The following is a 25,025-nucleotide window of genomic DNA, read 5'->3' as shown; positions in this document are numbered from 1 at the left end:
CTAAAGAAAGATGATGTTCACTTGAGGGGTGGAAGCTTAGAAAAAGCTTTATTGGGAACCTCACCAAGTGTTCTGAAGAACTGTCCAAGGGAAATTGTGCTGCGACACGGGTCAAAAATATGTTGCCCAAGAAGCAGGTATGTCCCATACTGGAGGTGAATCTTTGGGTTATTATAGCTTGATGACACTAGCCAATGATGTGATTCAATTAACTACCTTTAATCTGATTCCACACTTATCAAGCTACTGTATTTAGTACCTTGGCTTCCCAATTACATTTGCCAACGAGTAGAGATCATGGCAATCGGTGAAGAAAAATGGCTGGTACTCCTGATCTTCATATGGAAATGCAGTGTGTACGTGTGTACACAAATTAGTCTATGAAACATTTTCTTCATTTGGCTTACAGAGTGTCATCTACTATTCCTTCTACCTGGCTACTCCTACATTGGTTGGTTCTTCTCATCACCCCAACCTCTTAATGTTAGAATGCTCACTGGCTTAGTACTTGAACCTCTTCTCTTTCTAAACACATTCCCTAGATGGATCAAAGCTTTAAACACATTCTCTACTGAGAACTCTCAAATGTATATGTCCAGTCTAGATCTCTTTCCAAAACTTGGTCTTAAATATCTGTTGACTTGACATCTCCACTTAGCTGATCCCTAGGCATCTGAGCTCAACATGTCTAGAACTCCAGTCTTGATCTTCCCCCCAAAGTTTTGTTCTTCTTAGAATCTTTACCATCTCAGTAAGAGGCAAATCCATTCTTTCAGCTGCAATGGCAAAAAAAAATCTTGGAATTATTCTTGATTCTCTTGTCTCTCATTCATCTTACATCTCATCAGCCAGAACATCTTGTTGAGTCTCTCTCTCTTAAAATAAATACCCAGAATCTGTCCACTTTTCACAAAACCACCTTTACCACTCACCCTTGTCCAAGTCACCATTATTTCTTGCTTAGATTTTTACACTACCCACCTAAATTATCTCCCTTTCTCCTCTATATTCTTTTAAATGTTAACAGAGTATGGCTTCAAACCCTAACTCAGATCATGTCATTCTGCCTTACAAAGCCGAACAGTGCTGTTCTAACTCAATCCACATAAAAGTCAAAGTCTTTAGAATTGTTTACTAAGTTCTACACAACTGACCTCCCCACTTCCACCCTCTTATTAGCCATCTGACTTTATGACCTGCTGTAATAATAGGTAGCATAATGGAACACCACCTCAAGGTTCAAATCTTGGCTCCTACCCTTTTCAGTAGTGTGCTCTTTGTTCTTTGTGTGACAAGTCACTTAACATCTGTTTTATAGATTCTTATCTGTAAAACGGGGCAAATAATAGGACACCGCCTTACAGGGTTGTTATGAGAATTAAATGAGTTAATATTTGCCACACATTTAGGAAAGCCTCTGGCGCACAGTAAAGTGCTATATCGTTAATGAAAACACTCACTCTCCTCCAGCCCCACTAGCCTCCTTGCTAGTCATCAAGCATGCCAGGTTAGTCCCACCTTGCAGCCTCTCCATTCTCATTTCCTCTACCTGGAGTGCTCTTCCCCAGATACCACCTTTAGGTAGATCCTCAAATGCCACTTTCTCGCAAGCCTTTGCTGACCCCCAATTTAAAAACAAGGGAAGCGGATGTGGCTTAAGCGATTGAGCCCCTGCCTACCACACGGGAGGTCCCGGGTTCAGTTCCTGGTACCTCCTGGAGAAGATGAGCAAGACAGCAAGCTAGTGTGGTCAGCTGATGCAACAAGATGATGCAACAAAGAGACACAGAGGAAACACAATGAGAGACACAACAAAGCAGGGAGTGGAGGTGGCTCTCTCCTACAAGGGAGGTCCCAGGTTTGGTTCCCATTACCTCCTAAAGAGAAGACGAACAGACAAAGACAGCACACAGCGAATGGACACAGAGAGCTGATAGCAAGTGCAAACAACAAGGGAGGTGGAAGGGAGGTGGGGAAGGAAGGAAGGAAGGAAGGAAGGGAGAGCGGGAGGGAGGAAGGAAATCAATATCCCTTGGAAGCCATATTACTTATTATCATCTAACATACTGTATAATTTAATTACATGCTTATTGTCTGCCTCTCCTACTGGAATGTAAGATTTTTGTCTTTGTTCTTCACTGCACTATCTCCAACACTGAGCATGCAGTATGTGCTCAACAAATATTTATTAAATAAATCAATACACATAAAGTTTTCAGAGTCCACCAGGTAACAATTTCAGAGGCTGGGCAGCATAGGCTTTAGTTTGGCTGGTACCTGCCTCAGGGATGGGAGGAGGTCCACACTCCCTGGGGCAGGCTGGAGGTTGGGTGATACAAGGTTGACAAAGTGTGGTCTCCACAGGGCAGACCATCACAGGTTTATCTGGCAAAGTCTCAGCAGAATTTAGGGTTCCAATGTCCCCAACAATATCATCATCATCTTCATCCCATATGTCTCCATTTCAATCCTTTCCTTTCCAATCTATGCCTTCACTTCAAATGCAGATACCTGTAAGGTTGAGATTTTAGTTTCCTTTGTAACTCTGCTACTTGTACAATCAGAGTCTGAGTCTGGTTTTCAGAGATTTCAAGCCTGTGGCTACATGAAACAAGATTTACTTTCAGAAGACACATAGAAACTTTCACATCATTCATGCGGCATTTAACTTGTAAATTTGAAGCCTTTAGTTCATCCCTTTCTTTTATAACTATATCCAGAGTATCTAGGAGGAGCCAGCCAACATTGCTCCAAAACACTCTGTTAAGGTGTTGAAAACACTCTCACCCAAATCCTTGCCTCTTGTAAGTGTGGAAGTAGGGGAATCCAGTGATGATATTTTGTGTCTCCATTGCCAACTCACACCATGGACTATTAGCAGTTTCTTCATTATTGGGAAGGGAGTCATTAGTACCCTGGAGTCCAATTACAGTAGAGAGCCATTTGCAAAACTCCCAGAACTACTTCAGACATCCAATGTTTAAGACTCTGTTCCCCAAGAACCACTCCTGGTACCAAGCTGTATTAGTCAGGCTTCTCTAGGAAAACAGCATCAATAGGAGATATCTGTAAATAGTATGAGATTTTATAAAATTCTCTCACGTGACCATGGGGATGCACAACTCCAGATTCTGCAAGCAAGCTGCAAACCAGGGGCTCCACTGCAAGTCCAATGAAGGTCCTTGATGAGTTCCCAGGAGACACTGGCTGTCCAAAGACAAGCTGGGAAATTCTCTCCAAATGCTGAAATCACTTCCCCTTTTAAGGCATTCAACTGATTGGATAGAATGTCACTCACTGATGATGGCAATCTCCCTAGTTGATTGTAGATGTAATTAGCCATCTATGCAGTAAACTCACTGATGACTAAAGTCCATAAATGTCCTTGTATTACAACTAGCTCAGTGCTTGCTGGACCAAACAACTGGACACAATTACCTGGCCAAGTTGACACATTAGCCTGACCATCACAACATCCAAATAATACTCTACTGAACAGGGTCTTTTAATAGTTCAGGAGATGCCAGGTACAAGTGGTCCACAATATCCTACATGAGCACCAATTTGGGAGAAGAGTATATGTTTACACATATTCAACTCTTTCTCTTTGTTGGCATCTTCCCACCTCTTAAGTAACCTCCTAAACCTAAATTGATTAAAGACTTAGGAAGCTAGCTCACGGACCATCATTCTTTCTACCACAACTTCTGCTTTATCCAAGAGAGTTCAATTATCAAGTTGGCTACTCATCTAATACCCTAGCATCAAATACAGTTGTTTGATCTCTTAAACCTCAACCACCTATCCTCATGGTCATACCCTGGGCCTTGTCATCACACAGAATTCCCCCATTTTAGAAACTACCAAGGTCAGTATTCTCATCAGTCTCCAACCATCCACCTTTCAACTCTCTCATGCTTTCAATCCCACTATAACCTGCTTTCCAAGCTCATTTAGAAATCTGAGCCTCTGATTTCCCCATTTTCTGCAGGTGAAGCAGTCCTCATCTGACCTCTCTTCTTCCTTACTTGCCAGCCCCCCAAGGTCAATCACTTGGACTCTTCTCTCATGAGGAACCTTAACTTCCTTTGCCATTATTTCCCAACAATCAAACAAAATTCCAATCCTGGATCATGGCTAGTGAGCTGATTCTTTAATTATGTACCTTGGCACCTGAACACTTTTGGAAAAAGAAAAAACTCAAAGCAATATAGAATCTACCACCTCAAATATATGGTTTTTAATCTCAATCAAGTTTTCAGTGTTGCTTATCAAATCCTTTTTCTTAACTTATATAGTGCCTGATACTATTCTAGCCACTTACAAATATTAACTCACTTAATCCTCAAACTAGCCCTATGAGGTAAATACAATTATTGCCCCTATTTTACAGATGAAGACACAGAGGGGTTAAGCGACTTGCCATTATCATGCTGCTAAGAAGTGGTGCAGCTGGGATTGAAACTCTGCAATCTGGCTACAGAGTTCAAGCTTTTAACTCTATGCCCTTCTGCACCTTACAGATGATGACAATAAAGTAACTTGCCAAGGACACTCAGTTATCAAGTGGAAGAACTTGGATTTTAACCTAGACAAGACGGCTTTGGAGCCTATACACTAAACCATTAACGTATACCATCTCTTTAGGACTTAACTCCCCTGAGAAAATTATGTCCATCACATTTTGGATTTCCTCAGTTTACATCTAGACCTTTGTCTAACTCTACCTCTTTCTCCCAGCCTCAGTGTTGACCTGTCCCTCTCCTAGTGTTCAGTCACTTACTCTGGACTGCATTTCTTCCATTTCTTTCCTTATCATCAACCACTCCATCTGTAATGGCTATCAGCACGCTCAAATCTCTTCCATCTGAAAAGACCCCACTTCCAGAAATTTCCCTTGGTCAGGCCATTCTTTAAAGTGGCCTTCACTCTCCTGACACTTCTTCTCAATCAGAAGCAAGGACTCCAAAGAGCAGTCTCTTACTTCCTCACTCTCATCTCACTGTAAACAGCCTTCTAAACCATTAACTCTTCTAAGGCTGTTGTTGCTAATATTATTAGTGATACACTGACTGTAAAATCTAATGGATGGTTTTCAGTCTTTGTTTTACCACCCCACTATCTTGCTTTTCATTTCTTCTGGAAATTCTCTCCCCACTTGGAATCGTCAGAACCACACTCTAGGTTCTGCTCCCTTTTGTCTCTTTCTTGAATTCTTCAACTCTGGTCTCGACCCCAGGGTTTAAGCCCAGGTCTTGATTTTTAAAAATTATTTTTAGCCATTTACAGTCTTTCCTTGGTGATTTCTCCATAAAACAATTCAAATTTGAGTACTATTCAGATGACAGAAGAGTAACCATGGCTTTGTTACTCCTTTTTATAAATATACTTAAAAAAAATTTTAATTTATTTATTTCTCCCCACCCACTTGTTTTTCACTTGCTGTGTCTGTTAATTTTCCTTGTTTCTTTAGGAGGCATTGGGACCTCTGACGTGAAAGGGAGGTGCCTAAATGCTTGAGCCACCTCTGTTCCCTTGGTACTCCTTTTTGAAGAGCCGCTCCTCTCTCCCATCCCCTCTCCCATGTGACCCAAATGGAAGCTGGCTGACCTTGTTCCTCACATGGCTAGCCCAAAGGCAGGCATCTGACTTTCAAGAAGAAGTCTGGAACTCTGACCAAAAAGTCTCCTATTTAGACAGAAAAATAAGACTGCAGGACAAGATGCATGTCTATTTGAGTCATAGATATGTTAATATATTCCTAATCAAAATTAAGGACATATGGTCTGTTAAAGAATTTCTGTTCCATTTTCAAATGTAAAAAGCAGTGTGGGAGATGTCAATGTGGATGCTGAAACACTGGAATTTCCAAGATATTTTAAGATTTATGGGTACAACTAGTCCTGGGTTTTACAAGATGTCTGGCCACTGCAGTCATGGAGCTATCAGGAAGACACTGCAGACATTCCGTAACAGTTCTGTGCTTTTGCTAGGTTGGTTTAAGCGATTAAACACGTAAATGATAAATTGGTGAGCAAGTACAGCAATAAAACTTTCCTGACCAATTACTAAAATGCCACTAGCTGCTTTTAAAAAAAGACGACAAATTCTTTGTAATATCTAGGTCATAAATCCTACCTGGTTCGCATCACTCTGCTCTTATGGTGCATAGAAAAGTGAAATTACATTGGATTGGAAGCTTGCAAACAGCCTTACTATCTACATCATGTAACAGTGTGGTGAAATTTAAGGCTGCTTACTATCTCTATGTAGAGCATACCAAGATCTATACAGCAAAGGTGCAAGGCATAGATTGAAAGGTTGCTTTAAAGGGATTGAGGTGGGACGTGAACAAAAATGGCACTACCAATATAATAAATAAGCTTTATAGTTTCCTTCATAAGTTGAAGAAAGCAGATTTTGGGGTATAACAGCAAAAAACACAACATCGGTTAGACAATATATTAATAGAACACTTACTGGACCCGACAGTCTCCTGAGGTAAAATCATGCTTAAAATAAAATCTTCTCATCTTAATTCTCAGGATGTCTCAATGCTTTTCTTTTTTTTTTTTTTTTAAAGCAAATCAATTTTATTGATACATAGTAATAAAGTATACAATTCATCAAAGTGTAAAATCAGTGGTATTTGGTATAATCACATAATTGTGCATTCATCACTTCAATCCCACTAGAGCACTTCCATTCTTTCAATAATTATAATAATAAACAAACAAAAACCAGACAAACTCAATGCTTTTCTATATGCATAGGTAAACTCCAGTATGATATACAGAGGTAGTAAACTGACAGAATTAGCTGTACCTGTGAAATCTAAAATTAAGGGTAAAGAGACAATAAAAGTCAGTTACAGGAACAAGTTGGAAATTCACAGCCTACTTGGAAAACCATCAAAATAAAATCATATTTTCTTCCAATCACTTATAAACATCTAGAGACTCAGGGCCTTTTTCAGACTACTTATCAACTGCAGCAAACATCAAACATGTTCTGTAATTAAATACATAAAAATACACGCAAAAATGTATTGTTTAAATTCAGCAATCTGCCAGATGCCAATGTTAGGCACTCACTCTGTGTTACCTCATTGATTTTTTCATTGAATTAACACATTCAATAAATACTCAGGAGCTCCTTCTGCAACAAGAATCTCTATGCCAAAGAATTAATAATTACCGCATTTTCTCACACATGTAACTTTCATAGCCAAGGCCCCACAGCCGGAAGCCTGCCTGCCCTTTCTCTCACGGCGGCCGTGTCCTCCAGAAACAGGTGCCTGGTGAGGAGGTGCCCACCCACGGGGCTCCTGCGGAACAAAGGCCCCAAACGGCTCCTGCTTTACCCTCAGTCAGAAAGCCAGCGAGCCTGAGAAAGAAAGAACATGCTATTTTTTCTGTCCTCAAAGCAAATGCCTATCAACAGAGACTGAATACAAGGAAGGATGCATCTCTAAAGGTGCGAAGCCCTAGACTTTCAAAACGGGGCTCTCCCAGCTGCGGAACACGGTCTCCCGGTCCCGGGTCCCGTCTCCTGACTGCTGAAGCAGCAGCGCGCTCACGCTTTCGGGCCGGATCCAAGGCCAGGAGGTCGCGGGCGGCCCTCCCGGGAGGCGGCGTGCGCGCGGCGGCGCGCGGGCCTCGGTACGTCCCCGTCCCTCGGCAGGGCCGCGGGTCCCTGCTGCCCGGCCCCCCGGCCCCCCGGCCCGCCGACCTCCAGCCGGCGCCCTGCGGCTGCCCCCTGCCGGAGCGTCACTGCTCACGAGGGAGGCCGGCGCCAGGGGCCCTCCTGACTCAGCGGGCGCGCCCTCCCCACCACGCGGGCCCTCCACAGCCTCGCCGCCGCGGGGCGCGCCCGGCGTGCGGGGCGTGCGGGGCGTGCGGGGCGTGCGGGGCGCGCCCGGCCTGCGGGGCGCGCGGGGCGTGCGGGGCCTGCGCCCCCGCCGCCTGTTCGCCGTCACCCGCCCGGCTGTACGGTCAGGCCTCAGTCTCCAGTGAGGAGACCCCTTCCCCGGTTCTGGGGCGCCCTGGTCACACCCATGGGGTTCTGGAGCGCGGCGAAGGCCGCGGGCACAGCACGATGTCCGCGCGGACCAGCGACGCCGAGAACCTCGCCGCGGCCCCCAGGAAAGGCCAGAGCAGGGCTGGCCTAGAGCGGTGAGCCGAGGGCCGCGTTCCCAGGAGCCGACCTGGACGGCCTCGCCTGCTCACGTCGCCTCAGGCGCTGGACTGCGGAATCGCTGCCGCTCCTCAGGGGTTCACTGCATTTCCTTTCACTCCCCATTTCACAGGCAAAGCAGGAGAATTTCTAGTGGAGTGTCTTGAAGCAGACTGATTCTTTACGTCATTTCTGGATGCAATTTTTAAAATTCTTTCATAACCCTATTGAGTGTTTTGGTTTTTTTTAAAAAACTAAATTAAAATGGCGCAAATGAACTGCCCAGCTCCTGGGGAAGTCACATACAAGACCTTGAGATTTCTTATCACACACCGTCCAACCAATGCGGCCTTAAGCAATTTCTAGAGGAACTTAAGAAGTGTGGAGTTACAATAGTAAGTGCGTGAAGCACCTTGAGACACAGCTCTTGTGGAGAGAGAAAGACCCGTGTTCTCCACTGGCCTTTTGATGACCGTGCACCACCATCCAGCCAGATTTTGATGATCGGTTGAGTCTTGTAAAAGTTACGTGTCGTGAAGAGCCCGGCTGCTGCAGAGCTGTGCGCCGTGCTGCAGGTCTTGGGAGAGCCCCAGCTCCTAAGACAAATCGGCAGAGCTTTTAACAGCAGGCGACTTTTGTATTTGGAGAAGTATCGTCCTAAAATGAGGCTGCGCTTCAAAGACTCCATTGGTCACAGAAACAACTGCTACATTCAGTAAAACTGGGTGCCTGGTGCCATTGCCTTGGAAGTGGAACTTGGAGAGGACCTAACTTGCTGTACGTATTAGCTAACATGTTGGTAAATAAGTCTAATGAACGAGGACTATTGAAAATAAATTTTACCAGTTTGAAAGAATTGCAATCTCTGTGGTTACAATCAGCCTTTCTGAACACTTAGCAAATAATTTTTGCTGGTCAGCATTTAAAATGGGCTCTTCATTTGTAATAATTGAACTTTCCTGAAATCATGCAGTATTGAGTTATAAGTTGTCTTTAAATCTATTCGCATGCTGGAATCTTATCAACGTACATGAAAATTAGAGAGATTAGGTGTCAAAATACCCAGCACAATACTTGTATATTTTTAGTATTGCACAGAACTTAAAATCCCAGAAACTATGAACACTCTAGACCTTATGTGGTTTATTCCTTCAGTCATTTCAATTCCTGAAATAGGGCCTATAATAGTTATTTGCCTGTTCACTTTATGTTTACATCTCCCACATTTGTACTGGTATACATCAGGTTTGTGGAACCACTGAATTTTGGGGGTATTTTTACCAAGTCTTATGGTGATTATCTGATGTTTATCCATAAATCTCATTTTACAACTTTCAAGAAAATCTCCATTTTAGAAACCTGCATTGTACAGAACCTTATGTCTTTAATGTCTCCACACAAAAAAACCTACCTTACTGTTATCCACCTAATCACGTTTGAACATCAGGATCTCTTCCAACATGGCCCAGGACAACTCATCAAAGGAGATCTTAGCTGTGTATCGAAGGTGCAGTCACACTATATCCACAGCAGATCAGCTGAAAATTCTCACTGATGCTTTCAACCACAAACCTTACCTGAGTTATGCTATTAAACAAAAACTTGCTTTAGAAATTAACACTGAAGAGTCGAGAGTCCAGATTTGGTTTCAGGATCAAAGCGCTAGATGTACTCAGAGAAGAGCAGACAGTGAGGAAGCCTTAGAGTCAGGCCGAGGTCACAGGCAAAAGCACCTTGCAGAGGCTCACGCTATGCTAGTAGAGAAACCAGAGGCTGCTGCACCTCCTCTACCTCCTCCCAACTGGGCACTCTCATCACGGCATTTGAGAACAGCCCTTACCCTGGGCTGGATTCCAGAGAACAAGATATTGGGGTTCCAGAGTCAAGAGTCCAAGTCTGTTTTCAAAACCAAAGATTTAGATTCCATGGCCAGGGAAAAAGAGAACCTGTTGAGATCTTAGAACAAAGCAAGACCAAGGATGAAACCTCTGACACAAGAGAATTCAAGGTGTAGAAGCTACACAAAAGATCACCAACCTCCCTAGCAACTGTGTGATTTCCCTGGAACAGAATGAGGGGGCACAGAAGCAAGGTCAGTCTATCTCATAGCACCACCCTGGGCCCCGAATCTCTCTCTCTCCTTCCTCCTGGGAACGCATCCTTCCTCTGAGACTGCAAGTGGAGCATCCTGGAAACGGTAAGCAAGGCTTCAGGAGCAGAGGCGGGCAGGAGGCCCTGCAGGGCACCACTGCCCAGGCTGGCTCTAGAGCTCTGCCGCGCTGAGGAGAGCGGAAAGAAAACCAACAGAGCATTTTGCAAAAATCATCAGTGTACGTAAAAAACCTTGAAATGCCTGTTTTATGAAGAAAAAGTTATATATTGCCTCAAAGAATCTTTCCATAGATGACTTATAAATTACAGAAGGAAAACTGGTGAATTTTCAATGGAGAAACTTGGCACACTTCACCTAACCAAGCACTCAAACAGTTACACAGACAGACACGATTGTGTCAGACTGATATTTATGTGAAGCATCTAAGAAGGACATAATAGTCTTTCTGTGGTATTACTGATGAAAACATAATCATTTAAATAAATAACAAAAAAAAACCTTACTATTAATTTAATGTTTGCACTTAAGGGTACAACTTAATCGGCAGGGCCTGACAAAATGAATGGGAGGGGGCTATTACATATTTAATAAAATGTTGCTTTCATTTCATGCAGAACATGTAGAATGTGCTCTTTAATTTAATAAAAAAATGTTTATAAAGTAGAGATGCTTTGTCAGGGTAGCTGCAACAATTCTTAATCATAAAATTTCTGAAATCCTTATCATTTTTTCCATATCTATTGGAAGTCATTTACCAGCTATTATTTTTTAAGTGTGGTTTTCTTCCCTTCTCTTTCCAAACTCTTGCAAAAAAAAAAAAGTAGGTTTCTGCTAATGAATTCGGCAGACATCTAATATTTTACACGCCTTTTGAGCTGCGTAACTTAATATTTGGATACTTAATATTTTGTTTTATTATGTAACTGATAAAATGTTCAACCATATATTTCTACTGTCTGGGAATGTGTTGTTACAGTTCTGTGCGAGAAATAATGTGTCAGTGTTTACCAGCTTGTAAAAACCTACTGCAAGAACTTAAACATCTAAATAATGAAATAAAAGAAAAAAAAAGGTTCTATTTACAAAGGGTCCATATCCACAAGAATGGATTAAGTTTAAGTTCATGTTTTTCTGGGTACACAGCTCGAAGCCACCACACTGTGTTTGGGTTGTGCTGTTTGTTTGCTGTTTTGGTGCTCTGAAAGAGTAGCGGCAGGCAAGCGTGAGAGGAAAGGCCTTTCCCAGTGGGCGTAAGGACACCCACAAAGGAGCCCAGGGTACCGCTCTGAGCACGCTGAACTTTCATGAGCTCCAGAGCAAAGGATCCATGGACGGTAACAATGGCCTAGCGAGTTATTTAGGAGCCCGGCAGTGGAAGGTCTTAAATGTTGGACTCTAAGTAAAGTCTGGATTTCTTTCTGAGCAACCTGAGAACATAATTAGAGCTCTTCTTTGGGGAGATTAATCTGGCCAGACTAATTTTTTTTGTTTTTTAGAGAATGATGTAATGAATCTTGTTAAGATTGATAAGGGTAGAGGGGGAAAGGGTTGCTGAGTAGAATTATATAGTATTGAAGAAAGCGTCAACAACCACAAAGGACCCCGGAGGTGCTCTGGATGGGCCAAGGCACTTTACATACATGGCAGGATCTCGAGACCGTGTAAAATTCCTGAGTGTGAGGGAATTATTAACATGTTACTGATGAGAAAGTCTGCTGGCATTACACAGTTAAGAAGTCGTGGAGCCAGTTGACCTGCCCAAATAGTCAAGCGCCTTCTGCTTCACCACACCTCCTCTCAGCACAGAACCAGGCGACTCAAACATGACAAGCACGATGTTCGTGTGAACGTTTAGCCTCTGCAAACTTGCTTCCCTAAGCGACCGAGTCTGAACATTCAATACTAAAAATTTGGCAGGGGGGGTGGGGGACAGCTGGAAGGTTGCCAACTATCGGAGAAGCTGAAGTTGCCTGCAGAGAGGGATTTTCCAAGATGGCCAGGTAACTCGCATCCAAATCAGGATAGGAATCCATTTCAGGGATTTGGGTAAACAGCTCCATTCCCTTCACCATTACACTCTCCTGTTTCCCAGAGGAGCCCCGCGTGGCGTGTTGGTCAGGAGGGGGCTGAAGGATTATGATGTAGGATAGTCCACGTGGTCTCCGCTCATGGGAATGTAAGAGGCTCATGAGGAGCCCCCTTTTTTGGTGTATGAAGGAAGCTATATTCAACGTTGCCAATTTTAAAGCCTCATCACAACCTAACCAATGTACTACTAATGCTAAAAAATTCTTTCATACTCTATCATTGAATTATAGACCTCTTTAAGAATTCCTTGGAATGAGAATCCTTTAGAATTCTTACATATCCCTCCCCAAAATGGCCCACATTAATGACGTCCATCTTTTCCATCTTCTAAGATTGCATCTCTGCTACCACTTGAAGAAAGTACCGTAGCCACAAATCCCAACTAGACTCCAGACCAGGGGTCCTTAGCCTTTTTTGTTCCACGGACCCCTTTGCCAGTCAGGTGAAAACCACAGACCCCTTACTAAGTCCACATCATTTATAAATAGATCACACCCACACCAACACCTCCCCACAGGAACAATGGTTTTTTAATTAAATTCAAGCTCACAGACCCCTTGCTCAGAAGCCCTGCTCTAGACGGCGCTCCCCGAGTCACCCAGCGTCTCCAGCATCACCACGTCCCCCTGCCTGCAGCTTGACCTTTCAGCTATGGACTGTGCATAAGCAGCTTCCGACATGCACCTTGGGACTCGAGTGTTAAAGCCCTTATTTCACCCAGGATAATCCTATAATCCTAGTGGCAATAGCCAAAGAGAGACATGGAGATAAACTTACAAGTCAGCTTTGCTCCTTTCTCATAATTCATCAAGCCAAACAAAACTGTTGGAACACCAAAAACAAAGACTGCCTTATCATTTCTATTCTGCATGCCACCATGGCAAGATACATAAGTGGCTTCCATGGAACAGATTTAAAAGTTGTAAGGCAGCAAATTAACATGTGCAGTTTGTTTTGGAATTTACCATCTCCTTTTTTTTGTAGTTAGTCCACAGAATTTGGAATCAGGGTACCTGGATTTATATTTTGGCTCTGAAACTTCCTAGTCATAGTACTTGGGTGAATTATTTAACCTCTCAGCATCCTCATCTATAAAATGCGGCTATCTCATTGAGTTGTGAGGATTAAATGTGCTAATGCATGTTGAGTGTTGAAACCACGTTGGCACTTGCAGAGCATCCATTTAACAAATGTCTGCCGTCAACACCCCCGTCACCATCATGTTTAATAATAACGGAGGGAAGCGGCTGTGGCTCAAGCAACTGAGCTCCCGTCTACCATATGGGAGGTCCAGGGTTCGATGTCCAGGGCCTCCTGGTGAAGGCAAGCTGGCCTGTGTGGGGAGCTGGCCCATGCGGAGTGCTGCCCCGCACAGGAGTGTTGCCCCATGCAGGAGTGCTGGCCCACGTGGAGAGCTGGTGCAGCAAGATGACACAACAAAAAGAGGTACAGAGGAGAAACAATAAGAGACGCAGCAGACCAGGTTGCTGAGGTGGCGCAAAAGAATGATCGCCTCTCTCCCACTCCAGAAGGTCCCAGGATCAGTTCCCGGAGCTGCCTAATGAGAATACAAGAAGACACAGAAGAACACACAGCGAGTGGACACAGAGGGCAGACAATGGAGGAAGGAGGGAGAAATAAATAAGTAAATAAATCTTTAAAAAAATATAAAATAATGGAAATGATTGCAGTCCTCCCAGGCCAGGGCCCAAAATGGAATTAAAGATTTATTTATTTTATTTATTTCTCTCCCCTCCCTCCCCACCCCTGCCAGTTGTCTGCTCTCTGTGTCCACTAGCTGTGTGTTCTTCTGTGACGGCTTCTATCCTTATCAGTGGCATGGGAATCTGTGTCTCTTTTTGTTGCGTCATCTTGCTGTGTCAGCTCTCCGTGTGTGCGGTGCCATTCCTGGGCAGGCTGCACTTTCTTTTGCCCTGGGCGGCTCTCCTTACGGAGCGCACTCCTTGCGCGTGGGGCTCCCCTATGCAGGGGACACCCCTGCGTGGCAGGGCACTCCTTGCGCGCATCAGCACTGCGCATGGGCCAGCTGCACACGGGTCAGGGAGGCCGGGGGTTTGAAACGCAGACCTCCCATGTAGCAGACGGACACCCTAACCACTGGGCCAAGTCCACTTCCCCCAAAATTGAATTAAGCATTAAACTAATTTTAGTATAAATAAGACAATAAAACCCACTGAACTAAAACTTTTTAAGAAAACCAATATTTAGATTTATTATCACTAGAGAACTGGCAAAAATGGGAAGGCGGAGTAAAGATTTAATCCTTGATGATGGACAACCCCAAGCCCAAAAAAATAAAGAGTATCTATAACTGCAAGCAAAACAGTTCCTTCCATCTGCCCCATAAGATCTAAGCTCCCTCCCAATCTGAAGGAGAGCAGGCACCCCCATCCCCAAATCCTCAAGACAGAGGACTGAACCAATGAAAGGGGGGAATGCAACCATGGACCGAAGTAGACTTATGATTATTGTAGTAAAAGAAGAGCTTGTAACGTTGATATAAAGATAGTGATTACCAGAGGCTCTCAGCAGAAGGGAAAGGAAGAATAGGTGGAACACGGGGCATTTTTAGGGCAATGGAATTGTCCTGCATGATATTGTAATGGCAGATACAGGCCATTATACATTTTGTCAAAACCTATAAAATTGTGCAGTGCAAAATGTAAACCATAATGTAAAACTACAGACCTTGGTTAGTAGCACCGTTTCAATATTTGTTCATCAATTGTAACAAACACTTAATGTAAGATGTTATTAATAAGGGAAAATGTAAGAGGGGAAGGGGTGGGGTATATGGAAATCTCCTACACTTTCAATGTAACTTTTCTGTAATCTAAAACTTCTTTAAAAATAAATTTTAAAAAAATAAAAATAAATTTTTAAGTAAAGTTTATTATATGAAAAAAAGATTGAAAACAAGAACGAAAAAAGATTTAGTCAGTGAGTAAAAATTTTATATGACTAAATAATAAAACCTTTTGTAGGCTATACTCAAGATTAAATGTGGAGCATTTTGGAAAACAACTGACCACTTACTAAGCCCACACTATACTGTGTATTATTTAATAATAAATACACAATGAACACATCCCCACAAGAATAGTTTTCCCTTGTTAGGAACTCCGGCCCTAACGTTAGATACGTTAGAAAGGCTCTGGGGCCAGCAGCAGTCTTACTGTTTCGGCGTCTCCTGGCTGTGGCTAGGTGAGTGTCCTCAGCACTTACCTCCTGTCCCACCTCTATTCTTTCCACAGTTATCATGGGTAGTTTTCAATAGCAGGTCAGGGATACTTTCAAAGACAGTTTCTAACAAGCTAAGTTCACAGGAACAACAACCTTAAAGAAGGTTTTAAAGAAATGGGTTTATAGACTGATTGAGCTTAAAAGAGGTTTTAGAGTTGATGCACCCAATGCCCTAATTTGCCATTTAAGAAGAGGACAGAGGGGTCAAATGACCTGATCAAACCGACAGTTAGCAGCTAGCAAAATGCCCAGATGGACCTAAGTTCTTGATAGCTTTCCATATTGCTCAGCTCATGCTGCATGTTGGATGGGCAATACACGGAGAGAAACACTAAGGGAAAGGTGAATGGGAGCTCTACCTCAATTTTTAATGTCATTAGGATCACAAAAACTTACAAAAAACAAATACTAATTGCAAATCTCCTTTCCTCCCTGGCTGCCTGAAGATTGCGCGCATCATGAATGACACTGTCACTATCCAGACCAGGAAGTTTATGCCCAACGCACTACTTCCACAGAAACACAGGGTCATCGATGTCCTTCACCCTAGGAGGGCAACAGCACCTGAGACAGAAATTCAGGAAAAAACAGCCAAAGTGTACAAGACCAGGGGGGCAGATATGGCTCAAGGAGTTGAGTGCCCACCTCCCACATGGGAGGGCCCGGTGTCTCCTAAAGAAAAACCAAACAGACAATGAGCAGACAGTGAGTAGAAAAAACCAGTGAGCAGACAACAAGCAAACAGATGAGGGAGCTCTCAGGGACAGGCGGGGTAGTGAAACGTACAAGACCACACCTGATGTCATCTTTCTATTTGGATACAAAACCCATTTTGGTGGTGGCAAGACAACTGGCTTTGGCATGGTTTATGATTCCTTGGATTATGCAAAGAAAAATTAACACAGATGCACACTTGCAAGACATGGCATGTATGAGAAGAAAAAGACCTCAAGAAAACACGAAAAGAATGCAAGAACAGAATGAAGAAAGTCAGGGGAACTGCAGAGGCCAATGTTGGTGCTGGCAAAAAGTGAGCCGGCGATTGGATAATAGAAAGAGTAAAGATTCTTCAGTGAGTGGATGAGGGATCATGCAGATTTTTTTGCCAGAAGATTAATACAACTATAAAAACTTAAAAAAAAATACTAATTGCAAAATATGGCATAAAATACCAACAGTAAATTTTATCCTCCTAACTCCATCCACTATTAAGTGGTGGGCGTTAGGCTAGGTATTTACCCAAAGTCGATCTCCTCATCTTTAAAATAAAATGTTAATACCTGCTTTTAAGTTTTGTTATAAAAAGCATCTCTTCTGGGAGAGTCTTGCCCAAAATCCATAACCTCAGTTTAATAATGAGAAAACATTATACAAACACAAATCGAGAGATATCCTACAAAACAACAGACCAGAGCTCCTAAAAAGTGCTAAGGTCAGAAAGCAGATGTGGCTCAGGTGACTGGGTTCCTGCCTCCCACACGGGAGGTCGCTGGTTTGGATTCTGATGCCTCCTAAAGAAGACAGCAAGCTGGTGAGACAGACAGGCGTGGTAAGCTGACACAAGAGATACTAGAAGAAAAAACGTAAGAGACTCAGCAAAGCAGGGGGCAGAGGTTGCGGGTGCCTCCTAAAGACAGTGAGCTGACGTGACAGGCAGGTATGGCGAGCTGATGCAACAAGAGATGTGGGGAGGAAAAACAGAACAAGAGATACAACAACACAGGGAGCAGAGGTGACTCTAGTGATTAGGCACCTCCCTCCCACATCAGGGACCCGGGTTCAGCTACCGGTACCTCCTAAAAAAACAAGAAAGATGAACAGACCCAGCAAGTGAAAACAACAAGGGGGTGGGAAGAAATAAATAAAATAAACCTTAAAAAAAAAAGTACTAAGATCATGAAAGACTAAGGAAGTGTCACACATTGTGGGGAGACTAAGGAGAGAGCTAAATGCAGTGTGGGATCCTGGATTTGATCCCAGACTGAGAAAAGGATCAGAAGGAAAACACATGAAATGTTAATTAGGTCTGTAGTTAATTTAATTTGGCCTGTGGTACCCAACATCAATTTCTTCATTTTGATAACTATACTATAATTACATAGGAGAAATTTGGTGAAGGGCACTCAGGAATTCTCTGTACTACTTTTGTAACTTTTCTGTAAATCTAAAGTTATTTTAAAATAAAGTTAAAAAAGAAAGAGAACTTAAAAAAAAAAAAAGACTTGTGAGCACTAAATACAGGAACAAGAATTTAAAGAGTGCCTGTTTCTCGCAGGCATCATTCCTTCATCTACTGGCAATACTCAGTGGTCATTAACAGTAGGAACTGTATGCTATTCCTGGCCCAAACCAGGTTGGGGACAGTTAAGAGTGAAGTGTGTTACTCATCTGCAATAGAATGTGGACATTTTATACTTTGAGTGATTGCAAATAATCTTGCAAAAGTCAACTAACCATCAATATCTCACTCTTTGCACAGTCATGAGTCAACGCTTAAAGAGGTAAGAATCTGTGTTTTGCCAATGATGACAGGCTTAAATTTACCTAATACCATCAGCATTTAAACAAAACACGTCAGATATTCATTCCTCTGACTACTCTCATCTTGTCAGACTTCAACAGTTTCCTGTCAGGCAACACCTGGCAAAATAAACCGTTTCATATAAATTGCAGATCTCTCACAATAAGTACTGCTATTCCAGGTTTCCCCCTATTTTTTATTTTGAATTTGAATTTCATCTACCCTTGAAAGGCAAAAGCCTGTCTTTGAGATAAGTAAAGCTCTACAATCTCAAGATTATTACCCATGATTTTGTTCAAATTAAAACAAAACAAAACACTAAAATAAACCTAGGAATCACAGGACTCTATAAGTCGCAATCGGTCCTACAGTTCAACCACTTTTGCTTCTCATCTCAAGGAGTAACTGAACGGTCAAAATTAATAACAAGCAATTCAGCTATGCCTTAGTTTTAATACAATCATCCATATGATAAATATACATTTCTTTCTATTGTACTGAACGCGGGCTAAATAATTTTTGTTTTTCACAAAGGTTATGAGATGTCATAAAAATGTCTAATGCATCTGTTTCAAGAATCCAATTCTTCCTTCACATATTTCTGCATCTGTTCACAGAATCCCCTTGACTTCAAAGGAAGCATTTCAAGAAGAAAAGAAGATACATATAGGAATAGTGGCCATAAATTTTTAGTAGTCCTTTTCTAAGGTCATTTTAATAATAGCACTGCTGGTTCTATCTCAGAGACTGAAAATACCATAAATGATATTAATGACTACACATTTATATAGAGATTTATGCTATAAAAAGGCTTTTTCTGGGTACAAAAATGATATATCTTCCCTCAATTTAGAAAATGTGAAAAATATGGAAAGCTTAGAGAAGAAAACTTAAATTACCTTTTTAAAAAAAGATTTATTTATTTTACTTCTCTCCCTTTTCCCCACCCCCGTTGTCTGCTGTCTGTGTCCATTTGCTCTGTGTTCCTCTGTGTCTGCTTGCATTCTTATGAGCGGCACTGGGAATCTGTGTCTCTTTTTGTTGTGTCACTGTGCTGCACCAGCTCTCTGTGTGTGCAGCGCCACTCCTGGGCAGGTTGCACTTTTTTTGCATGACACGGCTCTCCTTATGGGGTACACTCCTTGCACGTGGAGCTCTCCTATCGAGGGACACCCCTGCGTGGCATGGCACTCCTTGCACGCATCAGCACTGTGCATGGGCCAGCTCCACATGGGTGAAGGAGGCCGGGGGTTTGAACCCTGGACCTCCCATGTGGTAGGCAGACACTCTATTGGTTAACCCAAATCCGCTTCCCTTAAATTACTTTTAATCCACTACTTAGAGAGATCAAAGTAAAACAAAAAAGTTAACAATGTCTTTTTCCTTCCAGTCTTCTTATCTGTGCATATATTTATATAAATATTTACATATGAACATGATATTGTAATACTATGAATAAAATTTGGGGGAGCAGATGTGGCTTAACCAGTTGGGCACCTGCCTCCCACACAGAAGGTCCTGGGCTTGGTTCCCAGTGCCTCCTAAAGAAGACAAGAAAACACAACGAGCAGAGACAGTGAGCCAACACAGTGGGTAGAAAATGAGCACACAGATGAGGGAGCCATGGGGTGGGGAGAACCAATTAGAAAAGAAAAAATAATTTCTTAAAAAAAATTTTTTGTATGTTTTCTCAATTAGTCTTTCAAATGACTGCATTAGTCTTTCAAAACATCATTTCTAATGGCAGAAAACTATATGTAGATTTACACTTAAAAAAATACTCCTGCTTATATTATCTCATTTGATTCTTACTCTACTCAAAGCTAAATTAAAGATGTGCAAACACTAATTTGTTCTGGAAATTCTACATCTTGAAACAATCCGGATTAACAGTTGATTACTTTAAGAATCATTTTTATTTATTCATGAATATCAAAGAAACAATAGTAAAGGCTTAAGATAGCACTTCTTCAGCATTTATAGTGATTTAGGGCCTTAAATGTCCTCATTCAATCACTAGTGAGCTCGTTTGTTTTTCTTTTCTTTTTGATTTTCTAAATTCATAAAATCCTCAACTCATTTGGAATGAGGGAAGTTTGGTTCTAAGGCTCAGTTATTTTGGTAGTGTTTGTTTTTTGTTTTTTGAGGTACCAGGGGCGAGCTCCAGGACCTCATATGTGGGAAGCCTGCACTCAACCACTAAGCCACACTGGCTCCCGAGTGGGTTTTTTTCATTTGTTTACTGTTTTTTTGTTTTTAGGAGGCACCAGGAACCAAACCCAGGGACCTCCCATGTGGGAAGCAGTGGCTCAACATCTGTTCACCAGCAGTGGTTTTGTTTGGTTTTTAGAGATTTATTAATTTGTCTTTATTTATCTCCCCCCCACCCCCCCACCCCCCATGGTTCTCTTGTCTGTCTGCTCATTGTTTGCTCACCTTCTGCAGGAGGCACTGGGAACCCGGGACTTCCCACATGAAAGGTGAGTGCCCAACGGCCTGGCAGTAATCCAGATCTGCTCCGGGCAGGCTGCAGCTTGTGCCATGTGTTTATTGTGGCAGGGGGTGGTGTGTGTTTGTCTTCTTTTTAGGAAGCACTGGGCCCTGAACCCAGGACCTCCCATGTGGTAGGGGGGCACCAACTGGTTAAACCACATCCACTTCCCACCCCAGCATTCGTTTTAATATGCAATATAGTAATCATCCAGCAATATTTTGGTGGTTCTGCAAAATCAAACTCTCAAACCTCAAGGAGAGGAGTATTTGATGGATTTACCTAATTTTGAATCAATTCTTACCTAATATTGCTGCCTGAAATTTTAAAAAAACATTTGAATATTTTTTTTCATTAATAAAGAACTCTCCTCTATATTATCTCCTTTATTTTTACAAGAATCTGGTGAAGTTCATTTCAATGAGGAAAACTTAAGTTCAGAAATTTACAGATTAATTCGAAAAATTAACTTGAATTTAAGTCTTGGTTTTCATAATTAATCTCATTGGCTTTACTCTGGTTTCATAATCAAGAGCTACAGATTTTTCCAAAGCTTGAAGAAGCTAAGTATTTCAGCACAACGCTCCCCGCCACCCATTTTCCTAAAGAAAATAAGCCCAGCGAGGTTAAGTCGTCCCATCGCACAGCTAGTAAGCGGCAGACAAAGCCCGGGACCTCGGGCTACCCAATTTCCAGTCTAGGGCTCTAACACACCAGTTAAAATACGAATTCTGACATATAAGATTATGACAATGAATATGCAAGGACCCCAGAAAATCATCTAATTGCTACAGAAACTCAAATTTTCTTTCTAGTTCCCAGAAGATGTTTCCCAGGTAATGTATGTCAAATTGCCTACCACTAAGATTGCACTTCGAAGATGCCCAGTAAATGCCTCAACGAGTGAAAAAGAATTTTTCCTCTTTTTTTTCCACAGGAGTAAAATTCTGAATACTGATGAGTTACGCCGGGTCCCGCTCTCAGCACGGAGAGTAAACGCATCAGCTGTGCAGCCACGCCCGGGCTCGGACGAGGCAGTGTGGGGGCTCGTTTTCACGGTTTCACAGCCTGCTAGACGCCGGGCTACGTGGGAGCAATGAAGAGGAATGTGGCTGGAAGATGCTCAGACACTTCCTACGTGCTGAGCTCGGCGTAAAGAAAGCAATGGGGCCATCAGAAAGAAGCCCGGAACGACAGGGTCTCTGATCCCGGCTCTCTCCTAAGGGACAGGCTTCTCGCGTTGCCGGGCAACAGTAGCAGTGGCACGCTCTCAGCTTGACAGGCGGCCGCCACAAGGGCTGGCGGCGGCGCGCCCCGCCCACTACGACAACGTAACGTCATCACGCACGCTTGCAACGTCGCCGCGTTCCGAGCCTTAGGCAAGACTACCCTAAGAGAGAAATGGCTGGGTACTTTTCGGGGAAGGCGGGAAAAGAGGAACGGATGAAGGGAAGGAAGAGAAAGGAGAAGGACCTGGCGAGGTGGGAAGCCGGCGGCGGGAGAGGGCCTCCTTCCGTTACCTGGGCAGCGGGAGCAGCCACGGGTTCTTTGTGAAATGCCCGGATGAAGCCCCTGCAGCCACGCGCCTTCCGCCTTAAGTGCAGCGCCATCTTGGGAAGGGAGGAGCCGGCGTGGCTTGGGTGACGTGTGCTCGGGAGCGGGTCCCGAGCCCGCGTGCGCTTGCTGCGCATGCCCATGCCCTGGGGGCGGGCCTGCGCGGCCGCCTCGGGCGGCGGTCTCCGCCGGGCAGGTGTGGCCAGGTTCGGCCCGGAGCGGGTGGGTTGCCTCTAGTGCTTCTCGGGAAGGCCCAGCCTTTCGCAGTATTCTCAGAGGGAGACGCCTTTAGAAAGATTAGATGGAGCGCTTTGGTCTGGGAGGGAAGTTGAGTAGGTTTTCTTTCTGATAACGGCCTTTGGAAAGTTTCTCTAAGAATGGGGACCCCTAGTGTTTTTGGAGGGCAAGAAGTAACCTGTTAGGATCTGTGTGGCTCGTTAAATCATCCAATCTGCAAACGTTTGTTGAACCTTGCTGTGTGCACTGAAGGTACAAAAATTAGAAAAGCGTGCATCTTGCCTTCAGTAAGTGTCCTACATCCTGTTGGGGTAGCAAATAAATAACTGATACATTGATCACGATGGAAACAAACACTGAGTTGGGAAGGAGAGTGGGGGGGCTGCGGTGGTGGTAGTTTTACCTTCGTCCAAGAAAGAAGGTGATACGTCATCGCTGAAAATGTTTTGTGTTAAATTATGGAAAAGACTAATACAGTTCTGCTTCCTTAATGTACCTAAAATATCTCCCAGAAGGATAATACTCTAATGGTAAACATTTAACTGAAGGAGAGTCCTCAGAATTACATTATGTATGTATGTTGTTGCATTCATCTATTGAATAAATACTGAAAATTGCCAGATTTGGGGTGGGGAGAGATGATGAGGTTGAAGTAGGAGATAAGTTAAGAGATGCCCACAGTCTTAAGGAGGGAAAATCTAGTAGAGAGGGTAAGGCAAAACTAATAAATTAAAACCATTCCATAAAGTCTTGTAAGTGTGATACAAAGTACTGGTGAAGTTCAGGCATAATTGGTGTAATTGAGAAGTGAGCAGGAGAGAAGAATTGTAGGGATGAGGGGTAAAAACAACAAAAACCCTGAAGAAGTCAATTTCCTGTTCTGGCAAAATGGTTAGTACCGTTTTGTCTCTTTAATTTGAGGTTCTTATAGTTATCCAAGTGCACTGCCCGTTAGGTAGTTATATATCTATGGGCATATGTCTATAGATAGTTAAACCTCTCCATAGATATATATAGATGTAACTCAGTAGAGAGGTCTGAGTTACAAAAGAAATGGCAATTGAAACTAAGGAAAGCTTTTTTAAAGATGTGTTATTTTTACTGAATTTTTATTAGAGAAGTTATAGATTTATTGAAATACAGAGAAAATACAGAGTTCCAATGTACCCTTCCACATCCGAAATTCTCCCTATTATTAATACTTTGCATTACTGTGGAAGCAATGTAATTATACTGAGTATAAAGGTGTGTAAAATTTAACACTTTAAATACAGTTTTAAATAAATATGGTTCAGTACATGAAAAGTATATAAAGTGAAATTTTGCTTTTGGGTCCTCTGAGCAGTAACTGCAAAATGCACAAATGTTCAAAGATGAAAGTATTTATCAATGTAGATGAAAGAGTCAGAGTCACTCAGCATCTTTTCAAATGTTCACATTAAAACCTGCCAGCACAACACAAAAAGCTATAAATACATTTGTCGTCATAACACAACTGCTTGACTACCTGTCTTTTTCATAACGCTCACTTTATTCTTTGATTTTAAAAATTTCTTTTTTTTAAATTTTATTTTGAAAGAAGTTTTAGGTTACATAAATGTTACATCAAAAATATAGGAGGTGCTCTCTTCAGCACATATACTAAAATTAGAATGCTAGAAATGAGCAGGGCCCCTGTACAAGGATGGCACACAAATTCATGAAGCATTCCATATTTTTAAAATAAGTATGTATGGGGGATTCCCATATACCCCACTTCCTCCCCTCCCCCCCTCCACTTTTCCCCATTAACAACGTCTTTCACTACTGTGGTACATTTGTTACAATTGATGAACACGTACTGAATCATTGCTACTAACTATAGTCCGTAGTTTACATTTTATATAGTTTATCTTTTATACCACACAATTTATAGGTTTTGACAGAATGTGTAATGACCTATATCCATCATTGCTTTGTCATGCAGTACAATTCCAGCGTCCCCAAAATGCCCCATGTTACACCAATTCTTCCGTCTCCCTCCCCTCAGAACCTTTGGTGGCCACTGCTTTATAGCAATGATACAAGTTCTTCCATTGCTAGAATAATAATGTCTACTTTAGTACATACTTGCATTCCCCCCTTATGTTTGTTGACTACTCAAACTTGAGAATTTTGGGATGGTGATGCCCACTCTTTCTGATTGAGAGGGGGCTTAGCTCTCTTGGGGCAGATGGATGGAGCTGTCTTGCAGTTGTAGATATTCTCTGTTTTTGGGGGGATGGGCGTTGTCCATCATCATCCTTTCCCTAGTTGTCCTGGGCAAGTCCCCTGGACTGGAGAGTAGGTGTTGGAGCTCTGCTGAGAATCAGGGCTCAATTGGCATATAAACAGACTAAAGATTTATGTCTCTAGGACATATATTTAATGAGTGTAGTGCTAAATATAGGTTCAAATAAAAGGGGTAGAAAAGCCATGTGTAGTGAAATTACAAATGAGTCTAACTGTTACATTGGGGAGCATCTTTTCCAAAATAAGGCCCACTGACAGAATGATGAATTCCTGAGCTTGTCTACCCTGCTTATAGTGTCTAGATGTCCCTA

The 25,025-nt window shown here is 42.6% G+C and overlaps 1 protein-coding gene and 1 pseudogene across 1 annotated transcript in view; one reads left to right on the top strand and one right to left on the bottom strand.

Moving 5' to 3' along the window:
• The window catches only part of WARS2 (tryptophanyl tRNA synthetase 2, mitochondrial), a 129,803-nt gene extending 107,519 nt beyond the window's left edge, over positions 1 to 22,284 (bottom strand). Inside the window, exon 1 of the mRNA XM_004456606.5 lies at positions 22,173 to 22,284. Within this exon, the coding sequence (XP_004456663.2) occupies positions 22,173 to 22,262 (90 nt within the window). The 5' untranslated portion in view covers positions 22,263 to 22,284. The remainder of the gene's footprint in view (positions 1 to 22,172) is intronic.
• A 1,779-nt stretch (positions 22,285 to 24,063) lies between these two features.
• Positions 24,064 to 24,162, top strand: LOC111763716 (U6 spliceosomal RNA; annotated as a pseudogene).
• The last annotated feature ends 863 nt before the right edge of the window (positions 24,163 to 25,025 follow it).

This window comes from Dasypus novemcinctus, chromosome 9, assembly GCF_030445035.2.
Source record: "Dasypus novemcinctus isolate mDasNov1 chromosome 9, mDasNov1.1.hap2, whole genome shotgun sequence".
In the NCBI taxonomy this organism is placed as follows: Eukaryota; Metazoa; Chordata; class Mammalia; order Cingulata; family Dasypodidae; genus Dasypus; species Dasypus novemcinctus.
The sequence above is the reverse complement of the archived record's forward strand: the minus strand, read 5'-3'. Positions and strand labels throughout refer to the sequence as shown.